Source organism: Folsomia candida, unplaced genomic scaffold (assembly GCF_002217175.1).
Source record: "Folsomia candida strain VU population unplaced genomic scaffold, ASM221717v1 Fcan01_Sc002, whole genome shotgun sequence".
NCBI lineage: Eukaryota > Metazoa > Arthropoda > Collembola > Entomobryomorpha > Isotomidae > Folsomia > Folsomia candida.
Window position 1 is genome coordinate 10,290,998 of NW_019091194.1, and position 13,663 is coordinate 10,304,660.

The 13,663-nt window shown below is 35.6% G+C and overlaps 4 protein-coding genes across 9 annotated transcripts; 2 read left to right on the top strand and 2 right to left on the bottom strand.

The window, feature by feature from the left end:
• Positions 1–33: 33 nt before the first annotated feature.
• LOC110845015 (rRNA-processing protein FCF1 homolog) lies at positions 34–1,695 on the top strand. Its single transcript, XM_022091372.2, has 7 exons — positions 34–242; positions 379–458; positions 548–622; positions 722–870; positions 963–1,123; positions 1,218–1,312; positions 1,417–1,695. The coding sequence occupies exons 1-7, from the start codon at positions 240–242 to the stop codon at positions 1,463–1,465; spliced, it is 612 nt and encodes a 203-aa protein (XP_021947064.1). The 5' UTR covers positions 34–239; the 3' UTR covers positions 1,466–1,695.
• LOC110843396 (serine/threonine-protein kinase BUR1) lies at positions 1,475–7,487 on the bottom strand. Of its 3 annotated transcripts, none has more exons than XM_035847939.1 (16): positions 7,369–7,487; positions 6,121–6,274; positions 5,938–6,052; positions 5,767–5,856; positions 5,602–5,682; positions 5,473–5,512; positions 5,333–5,416; positions 5,084–5,256; positions 4,901–5,011; positions 4,762–4,821; positions 4,594–4,641; positions 4,302–4,484; positions 4,066–4,198; positions 2,222–3,984; positions 2,092–2,158; positions 1,475–2,011 (listed from the first exon to the last, which is right to left on the bottom strand). In XM_035847939.1, the coding sequence occupies exons 2-16, from the start codon at positions 6,203–6,205 to the stop codon at positions 1,757–1,759; spliced, it is 3,288 nt and encodes a 1,095-aa protein (XP_035703832.1). In that variant the 5' UTR covers positions 6,206–6,274; positions 7,369–7,487; the 3' UTR covers positions 1,475–1,756. The 3 variants fall into 3 exon arrangements, with proteins under 3 accessions (XP_035703832.1, XP_035703831.1, XP_035703834.1); XM_035847938.1 differs by lacking the exon at positions 7,369–7,487 and adding an exon at positions 6,794–6,916; XM_035847941.1 differs by lacking the exons at positions 4,594–4,641; positions 4,762–4,821; positions 7,369–7,487 and having other exon boundaries at positions 6,121–6,386.
• Positions 6,565–12,135, top strand: LOC110844767 (N-acetylgalactosaminyltransferase 7). 4 transcript variants are annotated; one of them, XM_035847943.1, is made up of 20 exons: positions 6,565–6,701; positions 7,420–7,529; positions 7,931–8,080; positions 8,144–8,216; positions 8,302–8,362; positions 8,453–8,554; positions 8,627–8,716; positions 8,789–8,868; positions 8,930–9,077; positions 9,145–9,162; positions 9,271–9,423; positions 9,507–9,572; positions 9,767–9,779; positions 9,887–10,117; positions 10,226–10,374; positions 10,451–10,548; positions 10,613–10,686; positions 10,769–10,789; positions 11,139–11,264; positions 11,349–12,135. In XM_035847943.1, exons 3-20 carry the CDS (start codon positions 7,940–7,942, stop codon positions 11,487–11,489), a joined length of 1,785 nt encoding a protein of 594 aa, XP_035703836.1. In that variant the 5' UTR covers positions 6,565–6,701; positions 7,420–7,529; positions 7,931–7,939; the 3' UTR covers positions 11,490–12,135. The 4 variants fall into 4 exon arrangements, with proteins under 4 accessions (XP_035703836.1, XP_035703837.1, XP_035703835.1 ...); XM_035847944.1 differs by lacking the exon at positions 6,565–6,701 and adding an exon at positions 6,788–7,284 and having other exon boundaries at positions 8,813–8,868; XM_035847942.1 differs by lacking the exon at positions 6,565–6,701 and adding an exon at positions 6,790–7,284.
• Positions 12,022–13,657, bottom strand: LOC110844768 (INO80 complex subunit B-like). Its single transcript, XM_022091055.2, has 4 exons — positions 13,396–13,657; positions 12,652–13,316; positions 12,366–12,571; positions 12,022–12,292 (listed from the first exon to the last, which is right to left on the bottom strand). The coding sequence occupies exons 1-4, from the start codon at positions 13,484–13,486 to the stop codon at positions 12,169–12,171; spliced, it is 1,086 nt and encodes a 361-aa protein (XP_021946747.1). The 5' UTR covers positions 13,487–13,657; the 3' UTR covers positions 12,022–12,168.
• Between the last annotated feature and the right edge of the window lie 6 nt (positions 13,658–13,663).

Consider the following 13,663-nt stretch of genomic DNA (forward strand, 5'->3'; position numbering starts at 1 on the left):
TCTCATCTGGAGAGTGAAATGTGAGATTTATCAGAGCGGCTGTGCCACAAGACTCCACATGGCTTTCTCACACATCACTTTTCAGTCAACAACTTTAGCTGAGCTGCTGACTTTTGTTTTTCGTCCCTTCATCCTTAAATTTAAAACCATACCAATTCTTAATTAACAGTTGAAGAAGATACTTCAGCAACTGGAATTAGCTCGGTTTGTTAATACCAGTCCATACGCAGATTTTAATAATGGTAAGAGAAAGCAAAAAAATCGTTTCACAATAATTATTTACAGTCGAGTCGAACGTGTCATATATAAACATAGCCTATCTATATCATATATTCAACATTAAACATGAATTAATTGCAATTTGTGTTTGAACTATAGGGTAGAGCAAAGAAAACACGGGGATTTCGGCAGCAATTTGCCCAAATGAAGAGAATGATCAGTCTTAACGATCCACGATTGTAAGTAATATCTCATTTGGGGTCATCTTTACATCATTATTATCTTGATAATAATTAAAACCTTTATAATGTGTACAATCATTATTCAGAAAAGCCAAGGATCGACAGACATCGAAAAAGAGTAAAAATAAATTAGAAGCTGAAGAGCCACCTAAACGTGAAGTGTGAGTAAACATTCTGCTTGGAAACTACAATTCAATTAAAGTTGTTTAATAGATTGATAGATTTAATTGAAAGGACGAAATGTTTTATTTTAAATCTAGAGCACAGCGATCTACTGCCCTGTTCTTTGACTACAATACACAACTTGGTCCACCCTTTCACATCCTGATTGATACTAACTTTATCAATTTTTCCATTCAAAACAAACTCGACATATTCCAATCAATGATGGATTGTTTATATGCAAAATGTAAGATTAATATTTCATTTATTCGGTAATATATAGTATCAGACATTGTTAGGAAACTAGTTTCACTAATGCAGAGTAAATTTATTTCACAGGTACACCGTACATAACGGACTGTGTTATGGGCGAGTTGGAAAAACTTGGGAGCAAATACAGAATAGCACTAAAAATTATCAAAGATCCCAGATTTGAACGATTGCCTTGTTTTCATAAGGGAACATATGCAGATGACTGTTTGGTTCAACGGGTGACACAAGTACGTGCGACACTGCCTGCAATGGGCGTAATCGATACTAGGTTAATTATATAGGTTAGTTAGATTAACTCCCTAACCAAGTCTTTTAATTTAGCACAAATGTTACATTGTTGCAACTTGCGACAAAGATCTAAAGAGGAGAATACGAAAGATTCCTGGAGTACCCATTATGTACATAGCACAGCACAAGTAAGTACACATTATATATTATCTATCATGATTGACATATTTATGCATCAAATATTCATGTAATTCAAAAACTTGACGTAATTAATGAATATTGTGTTTTGTAGATTTTCTATTGAACGGATGCCAGATGCCTATGGCGCACCACGCAACTAAACCTTAAGATTAGCGCAGTTATGTTTTGCATAAATGGATATTTCCTGTTTTTGATCCAATTTTGTTTCAAATTCAGTTTCACCTCGTAAAAAAATAATTTGAAGTTATCAATATTTCAAACATTATTTTTACATTTGGTCTGGTATATAGTATTAGAATTAATTAACCAGTGTATTTTTTACAACTGCATCATTTTAGGCTTTAAAGAATAAATGACAACTTTTTCTGAATCTACTAGGGCGAAACTTTGCAAGTTTCAAATTTTAAAGTTATTAACTAAATAGTTACTTTTTACAGTTGATTATTGTTGTAATTCGAAAACGGTTGTCTTCCCTTTTTCACATCGCCGACTGACAAAGAATGCATAGATTTCCCACCAGCGTCCCCTTCTGCTGTATTCAAGGTCTCTTTCTTTAATAGCTTTCTTGGTCGCAAATTTTTCGGTTTTGATTCAAAATTTTGACCTTCCTCATCACCATTATTATTCGGAGAATTGTGACTACTTCCCCTAGCTCGTCGTGCACGCTCACTTATGAGTATGTCCAGCTAGAATAATATCAATAATGTGTATAATTGCTGTTATGAAATGGGCTAATTGCGTCTAGAAGACATAAACTGGGTGATACCTTTTGACGCATTGTAGAAACAATGTCATCGTCAGATGAACAATAAACTTCATCTCGAAGCTGAGCCCTGTAATGTAAATGATCACTGAGATGGAAAATAAGTTATGAGATAACAAATAGTAATGTATACCTAATTCTTTCAGTTCGTCTCTTAAGTGCTGCGGGTTCAATGAATACCCCAAATGTCTTGGGCTCCAACAAAGCTGGTTTTGTTGTCCTTCTTGAGTTCTGATTCTGAACGGCATTTTCTAAAATTTGGGCAATCCGTGCTTCTTTCGTGACACTAGTTGTAGCAGGTGCTTGTTCCGACAATTCTGAACGGTATGCAACCACACCGGTATATTTTGGAGGCAATGGTGGTTTCGTGGTTGTAACAACATTGAAATTCCAATCTTTGGCCATGGTAGACGGAAGACTTGACTCTTGGGTTCGATTACCCAAATCTGGTGCAATAGAGCGCATTTTTATATTGTCAAGTTTTGTGCTTGTTGCGATGTCATGTTTCTCGTACTGCATAGGGTCTTCAAGAGATTGGTTTTTACTAACAAAAGAAGTAGCACCTCCATTATGCTTATCGGTTCGTCCATTTTTACTAGGCGGAGACGACGACTCTTGTGGAGTGGAGTTGGTTTCAATAAGTTTATGTTTGTTATTTTCTTGATTGGATCTGAGTTTGAGAGTATAAGGTTTTATGATGGGATTGATTGGTTTCTTTATCTCTATACTCGATAACGTCGAGTCCCTTTCTTCCGGTTCATTGTATATGCCCAATGTTTTGATTTGAAGGGAAGCGTCACTTTCAAACCGTCTTGTTTTATGATGTCGGTTTTCCAATATCTGCGCAATCCGTGTAACCTTTTCAATACTTGTATTGGTAGTATTTTCTATAGGGGCGGATGGATTTTCGCCTTTGAATTTAGAATGCAGTGGAGCTATTCTATTGCATACTCTTGCGCCTGAATCCATATCATCACTGTCCCTCAAACTAATCTTAAGTAAAGGGCTGCTTAATTCCACTTGTCCCACAGCAGCGACCTTGGCAGCATCATTTGTCTTTTCCAATATATGTAGATTTCGTATCTCTTTTACGATACGAGCACCAGAATTTTTTTCTGCAAGCGGATCTGCATATTTTGAAGGTAGTTGTTGTTGTAGTAGTTTATTGTTGTTACAATCGGTAGAGGTTTGGGGATAGCTTAGTCCTAAACGCTTTGCTGCTTTGGCAGCATAGTTGTTGGAGTTGTTATTTTCAACATTTTTTGCTTTTTGACGAACATTTTCTAAACTCTGTGCAATTAACGCCATTCTTGTTTCTTTTGCAATATTAGTGGATATTTTTTCAGAGCGATAGATTGCTGCTCCTGCATATTTGTGAGTTACGTTTGGTCTCTTTGTAACGACCGAGTTATTGTTATTCTTGTCCATCATCGTTAGATTGTAGCGTAATGATGGCATTGCTGCTGCTGGGGGTGGTGGTGACGGTTTACTGCTTGAAATGGTCTCGACCATTTGTCGAACTATTTTAGGTTTATTATTTGGGGATTTATTTTCTATAACAGCATCTTGATTTTTATTTCCCGAAGGAACTCCGATGACTGATTTATCCGTTGTTATTACAGTTTTTTTGTGTGGAGAATCACCTTGATTTGAAGTTACATGGAGCTTATTTTTGCTATCGCGAGTTGGCAAATTGGGTTTAAGAGTGCGAGATCGTATATTAGGATTAGTCGGTTTCTTATTAATGTCGGAAGCGTTCAGCACCGCTTTGTCCCTCTGTCCCTTTGGAGTTTCTGGAGACAAACCTCCTCGAAGAATGGGAGATGATGACTTTTTTACAGTCGTTGATGCTTGTTGTTTCTGAGGTGTGGAAAATTGCATTTTGATTCTTTTTTGCTGTGGAATTAAAAATAAAACATTTACGATGTTTTTATATATACACTTAGCAAATGGTTAAAGATAATATCCATTATTTACGGGTTTCTTATCTCCTAACGTCTTCAAATCTAGATGACCATAGTATTGAGATATCATAATCCTTCCAAGTTCGTCACCACAAACTGCAATTATTGGGGTCTTGACAATTTCGCTCTCGGGAACTTTAAAATCTCTGAAATTTAGACGAGTTTGTAATGACTTCATTAGACTAATTACATTAAGTGGTAAAAAATTATATTATTGACGAGATAATTGTGGGTATAATGGTTACAAACCTGACATCATTGAAATATGGATGATTCATAACTCTTTGACTAGTAGGTCTCCCATCAGGGTCATAGGTTAACATTTGTTTTACAAGATCTCGAGCCCCAGCAGTGAGGAATGCTGGGAGTTTACGATCAAGTCCGATTTCTTTCCCCGTCGAATTATTATTCCAATCAAAAGCTTTTGACTTGCTGTTGAGGGAAAATTTTAATAAAAAATCTTCTGTCATAATTTCACATAATGCAGCAAGTTAATGATTGATGTAGGATGGAAAACATTATTTTGACATTCAACGCATACCCTTCATCGTACTTTGGATTTTTCCAGAACTCGTTGATTACTTTTAACCTATATAAAGATTTGGAAAACAGCTATGAAGGTTTGTGTAGGAAAAGGGTTAGAAGGCGAATAAAGACATGAAAATGCAAATCAATAATGAATTTGAAAATCCGACCACCATGCACATACATTGAATCCCAACGATTCTGCTGATTTTTTGAACGATACAATTTTTTGTCACTCTCCGCGCTGTACGAGTTTCCAAAGATAAAATTCAAAGTCAATATGAAGGATATAGAACGCATGAGTTTAAAAGAATGAATCTTACAATTTTGAAAATTTCTGTAAAGTCTTATGAGATGGTGGTCCCATAATGCTATGAATTCGATTAATTTGGTCTATTTCGCTTGATCCAGGGAACAATGGTTGCAAAGTCAGGCTGTACAAGTGAATTTTTGTCACATAAATATACATCTATTTTAAATTAAAATCGATGATGTTCCTTATGTACATTTCATAGAATACACATCCTGCAGCCCATATATCCATCTTGAACCCATATTGTCCTGCAGTTAGCAAACATTCAGGGGAACGATACCATCTTGTTGAAATGTACTCTGTAAATGGTGGTTGACTGTAGACCCCACGAACAGAACCTAGATCTCCTAATTTCAGCACGTTTGACTACAATGGATATAAAATGCATTTGAAATTAATTCCTGTTGTGAAAACTTTGTAATCACATACATGATCTTTTAACCTTTAGTCGAATGAGTATATTTTCTGGTTTGATGTCGCGATGAAACACACCATATTTATGAAGATGACGTAGAGCTTTCAGCAACTGAAAAATTAAATCTATATCATTGACTAATTTTCATGCTGACATAAATGCATTACCTGGTACATGAAAAGTCGAACTGTGCTCTCTGGAAGTAATCTGGTTGACACAAAAGAATACATACATATCAAATCGAACAAGCTTCTATAAAAACTTAAACTTCTATACTGCTTTTGTGTCGCTGTTACCTTTTTCGATCTTTGATAAACTCGTACAAATTCATATCCATGATTTCGAAAACTAATGAAACCTTTCCTTGCTTGACATCGCTAAAAGTTAAAATAATATTGAAAATTACGATGGGAAAAGCATTAATGATAATAAGAAATACAATATTAATTATTTGTATGTACTAATGAATCTCCAACATTTGAAGGATTTGGGGATGCCGAGCCAATGTTCTTAGGGTGGTCACCTCTGGAATATCATTGACTTGATTCCAACTAAAATAAAAACCCACTATTTAAAAAAATACTCACAGTTGCATCAAATTAATTAAAGTCAAGTTAGGAGGTATAATGTACCTCTTATAAACATGTCTCAACCTCTTACATGCTACAAAAGTGCCCGTTTCCACGTTTTTGCATTTAATAACCTCAGAATACGATCCTTCTCCAATCTTTTCTATTAGTCGGAACCCTGAGAGAAAGAAATCATGATAATTTTATTTCTCCTCTGTGTTATAAGGTAACATGACAAGGTGTAACTTTTTAGAAATGTGTCATTCTCTGCAATGGATGGCAATCCTCTAGGTCCGCAGCCTTGACCTCCTTCTTTTGTGTCCCCTCCCATCCTCCTTTATCCAATACTGGCAACAAATATATATAACCTGGTCGTCTCTTCCAGATCTCACCTTCATTCCTGGAATAACACAAAATAAAATTTCATAAGCTAATATGCATAATAGTTAATATGCAGAGAATACAATACATATACTCCAATCATTTCAGAGTATCAATAACTTAAGATATATGTCGTACGTGCATTGATGCATATTTGTATTTGTATATATTCATATTATTTCGTATTTATTCGTCGATGTAAAAATAAACCGAATCAAGACAAGCCCTGTAATCAAGACGCATAAAAATTGATTACAAACGGTTTCATATGCATGATTTTTTACTCGAAAAAATCTCACACTGGTCGTGCTGAAAGCAACTCAAATGCTAAAATTCACCTGTCAAACAACTACAACTACAGCATAAGATGTGAACAACCACCAAAACAACGGGACTCTTCTCGCCGTCACCCTTTTTCGGTTGTTCACATTTTTAGACGACAGCAGGTAAGAAAATTATAGCATTTACAACTAAATTAAAGTAAACCCATTTATCTGCCAGCTACGTATCAAAAGATTCCTTTGTGGATGGCAATTACCCTCTGGGTGAAGTTAATTATAATCTTTTTTCATCTGGCCGTCATTTTCCATCCTGCTTTTACTGCGTGGATTGGGTGATCGATTGGACTAATTTGCTGCTGCTCTGCCATAAATTTAATTGTGTCAATACGTCTCAGTATTCCGGTTCAAATTACAATTCCACGCGTTATCATCGAATCAGGGGAGAGAAAAATAAATATGTAAGCTCTTCTTCTGCCCTGGCTGATGTGGAACCACAAATTTTGCACACAATGGAAAAGGAATATTATGCTGTTTTGCCGTCTGTCCATTTATTTGTGCTCCAGCCACAGCAGCTAGAGACCGATTAATTGCGTGAATTGAAAAGTGAATTTGAAAGTTAATTGTTGTTATTAAAACAAAGTCCATAGTATGAGTGCTTAGCTTAAAACTTGTGTACATAGGGAGAATTTAATAAGCTTGACCTATCCGGGTAGCAAACTTAAAAACTTGAGTTGAAAATAATATCACTGTAAGCAATACGATACGAACGACGAATACGACGACGATGAATTTATACATAAATATTGATTACTAAAAAAGAAAACATTCTTACGATTTTTCTCAGCTATTGAACTTGGTTGATCTGGAATTGTTTGTTTTGCAGGTTTTTATTCGTTTCCCGAGAGCCGGTAGTTATTCAGTGGGGGTCGCCGGAAGGAGTTCAAATTGTATAAGTAGCCTCCGCTAGTGATGATAAGCAGCTAATTCAATTCGGTACGTGTCTACAATCAATCAACGACTGACTGATTTTTTTTTGTGATTTTACGATGCGCACCGTACAACAAAACGAAACTAAACGTGCAAATCTACGAGCTTATCTGTCCTTCAACGAAATGATGGTCTGACTAACAAAAATCCATCTGCAATCTATAAAATTTAGTTGCCCTGATAAACTACCTTTTTTGTGGCCCGCCCATTCAAGGGCCTACAGTTTTGAACATCAATGTATTTATATATGTATTTAGTAGACTTCCCTACAGTTGCTAAGAATGCGTACTTGCAATTTCTCCACACTTTTCTTTCACATCATGGCATGGAGTGTGAAAATTGATTGTTTTGCATAATCCTTCGTGAAAAATATTAATTGAATTTATCGTTCTATTTCTGATTGGCAGTATTTCAACATGAAGACAGTGGCGTGGAAGCGTTCTAGGGTGCTGAAACTTGGTGGCGTTGCTACCATAATTCTTTTCGTCTTTGTGCTATTTATCAGATCCGGAAACGACGGAGAATCGCATGGATGGAATTTACGAAGCGAGGCGCTGGTTAGCAAAAGTTAATGCTGATTTACAATTTCTATATAGTTGCTAAATGGAATTATTTCATAGAAATCTCGATTAAGGACAGAAAGAGAAGTTCCTTTCTTAACTCCTGAAAAATTGGGAAACTTTGAGCCGGAAGGCGAGTTGTGAATTTTAATTTATTAGTTCCAGTTTACAATGTACACGAAATACGAGTATTTTTACGCAACACTTATAAAATATAGAGGAGCCTATTGGAGATGGTCCCGGCGATGGGGGAAAACCATATCGTCTTCCCGCAAATAAGTAATATTTTTAATATTCGAATTTCAAGTTAATTTTATTATTACTATTTTATTATGTTATTTTTAATTGACTATTAATATTATATTTTAGACAAAATGAAGCAGATGAATCCATTTCCGAGTACGGAATGAATATGGCAGTTTCAAATGCAATATCATTAGAACGACCAATTCCCGATACCCGAATGTCTGAGTAAGTACAAGCTGACTTAGCAATTATGTTTTTTAAACTGCCGATCGTTGAAATTAAATAAAATATTTCTAGATGCAAACATTGGCATTATCCTGAAAATATGGGACTGAAGGCCAGCGTGGTAGTCGTATTCCACAATGAAGGATGGTCAACTCTGATGAGGTTCGTACAAATTTTTTAAAATATACGTAGTCATTAATTGGATTACCGTTTGATATATATTTTTTTGCAAAGAAATGTTCATACAATTATTAAAAGATCGCCTCCGGAAATGCTTGAAGAAATAGTGCTAGTTGATGACTTCAGTGACAAAGGTTTAAATTGGTTTAAACAGATATGAATAAGTTGTAAATGAATTTGATCTTACAATTGTAGAAAACCTGAAGGATGAACTTGACACTTACATTAAACGTTTCAATGGAAAAGTTAAATTAATTAGAAATACTCAACGAGAAGGACTGATCCGAACTCGAACTATTGGAGCTCAGCAATCTAAAGGAGATGTCGTTGTATTTTTAGATGCGTAAGTTTTTGAAAAATTGTAAAGTGGACAACAATCAGAGTTAATGTATATTTTATAATTATTTCAGACATTGTGAAGTCAATAGGTAAACTGATATTCTATTTAGATTTTGCCTCTCATTCATTATTCGTCTTATCTCCTGTAGTATCGTAGTACAAGATTATTAAATTTATGTAATGTTTGTTCGAAATAGAAATTGGCTTCCTCCATTGTTAGCCCCCATATACAAGGATAGAACTACAATGACCGTGCCATTTATTGATGGCGTGGATTATCAAACGTTTGAATACAGGCCTGTGTATTCCCCTGGCACACTGTTTAGAGGAATTTTTGAATGGGGGATGTAGTAAGCAATTCATTAATAAAATCCTACCTGATATAACCCCTCAAAAGTGTCACAGAAATATTACATTACACTGAATATTCTAGTTATAAAGAAACCGAACTTCCTCCCGATATGGAGAAAAACCGTCCACACAAGTCTGCTCCGTACAAGTATGCACAATATTGTTTTGGTGTGTAAAGCCAGATTTATATAATTTTATCGTTCCTTTCTTTCTCGTTGTCATATTCGGTCAATTCTCACAATTTCGTTAACAAGAAAGCATTGAAAGCAATTGCGATAGTATAAATCTGGCTAATTTATTAAACAAGTGAGATTATATATTTAACAACAGGTTTTTATTTAGATCACCAACTCATGTAAGTCATAAATAGACACGTGGATGGTGTATTATTTGGTGACGGTTTCTTCAAATATTTAATATATTAAATGTTATATCTCATATGATTTAAAAATTATTTAACAGGCTGGTGGACTGTTTGCCATTGAGAGGGAGTATTTCCTTGAATTAGGGGCTTATGATCCAGGTCTTTTGGTTTGGGGCGGAGAGAATTTCGAATTGTCTTTCAAAGTATGGCAATGCGGTGGAAGTATTGAATGGGTCCCTTGTTCTAGAGTCGGGCATGTGTATCGTGGTTTCATGCCTTATAGCTTTGGAAAGTTGGGAGAAAAACACAAGGGTCCATTGATCACAATTGTAAGTCTTTTCATTCCGCACATGCCTTGATATTAATTAGTTGCAATTTTTGTTTTTATGCTAATGCATAGTAAGCATTTCTATATTATGATTTATTGATTATTATAGAATTACAAACGTGTGATTGAAGTTTGGTTTGATGACAAGTACAAGGAGTTCTTTTACACTCGTGAACCTCTAGCACGATTTTTGGATTCAGGTGATATTTCGGAACAACTCGCTATTAAGGAAAAATTCAAATGCAAAAGTTTTCAATGGTGAGATTACTTAATAAAGACTGGAATCATATGAAATAACGATTAATGGCATTAATGACTATGACTGTAATATCAGGTTCATGGATAACGTCGCCCCAGATATGTTGCATAAATATCCAGAACTTCCTCCGAACTTGTACTGGGGAGAATTCCGAAACAAGGGCACAAACACTTGTAAGATTAATATCCTTAAGATTGGAATGTTTCGAGAATGACACTTTTTCTCCTTTTGTGACAGGCATGGACACAATGGGGCGTCCAGCTCCAACAAAAATGGGAGTTTCGGGATGCCATGGTCTGGGAAGCAATCAGGTATAACTAAATTTATCCCATATTTCTAAATTAATACACGGAACGAGTTCTGCTTATTCACTGTTTATAAATCCGGTTTTAGGTCCGATACCGCAAGAGTCAGGCACGAACTGTGAACCTTTCTATCTCTTCACCAGATTGTTTATAGCTTCCTAGGAATTATAATTTCTTCCTTTTAAACTATTTTTTTCTTTTCAATGTTGACGGTGGAGAGATTAATGGTCCGCAACAAACCTGCAAATGTGTTAATGCGAAAACTACTCGTTCGCCTTTTAATGATCCCCACATTTTCATCGCTAAAATAGCTTTTGGCCAATCTTCCTTTTTATCCTATTTAATCTGCGTGACTCTTTTTTGTTTATTTTACCTTTTCCATTTTTTTCCACATCCAAAAAGTTTTGCTAGACATTTATATTTATTGTTATGCAATAATTTTTGCCTTTATGATCTAGTTGGTTCGATTAAACGAGAAGGGTCAAATTGGAATTGGGGAACGATGTGTTGATGCGGACAAGAGCTCTGTAAAATTAATATTCTGTCCAATGGGAAAAGTTGATGGCCCTTGGGTGTACGCCGAGGTAAGGAAGCATAACCAATTTTGTGCTAAACACTAGTAATTTACGTATGTATGGATTTATCTTCAATCTTTTGTTGTATTTCAGAACGAGCTGACACTTAAACATAAAACATTTGACAAGTGTTTGGCAGTCCATCCATCAAATAATCAATTGATTCTGCGCGAATGTGATGTAGATAACACATACCATCAATGGACTTTCAAGAAATTGAAGTCGCGTTATTAATCACTGAACTACAGCCAACATAATTGTGATACTACTGCTGACTACGCCATTGTGTTTCGTCGTCATTGTCGTGTCATGTCGTATACAGGAAGGGGGAGGGGTAACAAGTTGAACTGATTTTCTATTTATTGGGATTTGTTTGTTACTGGTTCTTGCCGGCGTAAATCAATTTTAATCCATGCATATTATTTCTGTACACATCAAATTTGTCGTACTGTGTCTTCTATAAATTATGATTACATTATGGTGTAGTAGTTTCCTTTCGTGCCTTACAATCAAGTTCATTCTATTGGTTCTAACGAATTCGAAAAACTGAATATATTGCAAACTGAAATCAAGGAACTAGTCTCCATATTTTCCTTCCATGAATGTGCAATATTTTATCGTACTTTTATACGATTAGTGTAGCTATTTACCAATTACAACGAATTTAGCGTGTAAAATCTACGTATTTTTAGTACATGAATTAGTAAACACTACGTACATAAATTAGTTATTTTAACATTAGTGTTGTGCAAGTTGTATCTTTTTATATGCGGTGTTGACAATTATTGTTTGTCTATATATACGAATTATTTTGTGTGAATGAGTAGATATTTTGATTGAATTTGTTCAACTTTAATAAATTTCTATAAAAATATATTAATAAACAAATTTACCAAGACTTGTATTTGTTTCGTCATGATGGTTTAAAATTATTTTTATAACATTCTAAACTACACAGAGGGACTCCTGTCTTGGAGCAAGTATATTTTTTCAGCCTTGTACATCCTTCTACGCCACATTGGGGAGGCTCTTGACACCTTTTCATTTTCATGGATAAGTAATCAATATTTTACTTATGATTGCATTTGTATGCTATTAAATAGATAATACCTTGGGGGATTTTGTACAGCTTTTGTTGCATGGAGTCCATGAAAGACAGATATGTCTAAACCCACGGGGAATGAAATTGAATTTGTATCTCTTCGTTTCACATACGTTATCATACGTCCACTGGCTCTTGCTTGCTTTGATTTCATTACAGTCCCCCTGCTAAGTTTCATCTGTGGCTTCTTCAAGAGTCGGTCCACTGTCCTTTTCTGCAAAATATTGACAAATTTTAAAATCTTGCATCCATTGTTACATCGTAGCTTGCTTATCATGTTTAAATGCTACATACCTTATCATATTCTTTTTTCATGTTAGCCAATACTCGTCTTCGTTCAGATTTTTCCTTCCGTGTGCTGATACTGATGGAACTTGCAGAAGTTGTGGCCAACTCTTTTGGGATTTCCGTGTCGTCATCTATGCCATTATCAATGTCAATGGAGAATCCTGTGTCCTTCTTAAAGATAAAAGACTTTTGTCGTTCTGTCAGCAGTCTTGCCGTTGTAGAAATGTCGTCAATGTCCACTCCCTCGTCTAACTTTCCAACATCCAAAGTGTCAAACCACTTGTCCTCTTCTGAACTGTCATCCCCAACGCCTAATTTTGTTTCTGAGGCGGCCATATTGTTTGCGCCGTCGAAAGTTCTAACAACGTCCTTGGTTTTCTCTAAATGTTCTGACGTAGTTGAAGATTGTAACAATAACGAGTTGCTAGAAATGTTATCCTCATTTCTTGTAATGGTTTTAGGTGGGGTCGTCGGCGTCTTATCCGCACCGTACGTTCGGCACGATTTGTATGGCGTAAAGTAATACTCGTCATCCTGGGCTGTTCCAGGTCCAGCTTCCTCGCGTAATTTGCGCTTTTCTGCCAATCTTGCCGATTTCTTAGGACTAGGCGATAAAGTGCTGGGGGAGCTGGATGATGATTGCCTTTTAGCAGTTAAACGGTCACCTTGTTCTGAGATTCAAAATGATAGCAACTAAGAGATAATCCCATTTAATAGAACACCTTGAATTTTTAGTGCATTATTGCTTACCTGCCACTTTTATTTCTCGTACTACTGGCCTCGTTGCAACAATTGCAGTAGTAAACGGACGTTCAGAATTATTCCCAGAGTTGTCGTTCATTTTGGAAAATCAGAAGTGAATTGTAAGAATTTCAAAATTGTTCTACTATTGACGAGTCCCAATCTAACAGATCGAAGTTGAATATAGTAATTATTTGGACAAAGATTGAGGAAATTGAGACGGGATTTGCTACTTTTTAGTTGTCTCACATTTAGACATTCACAAATAAACAAGTGA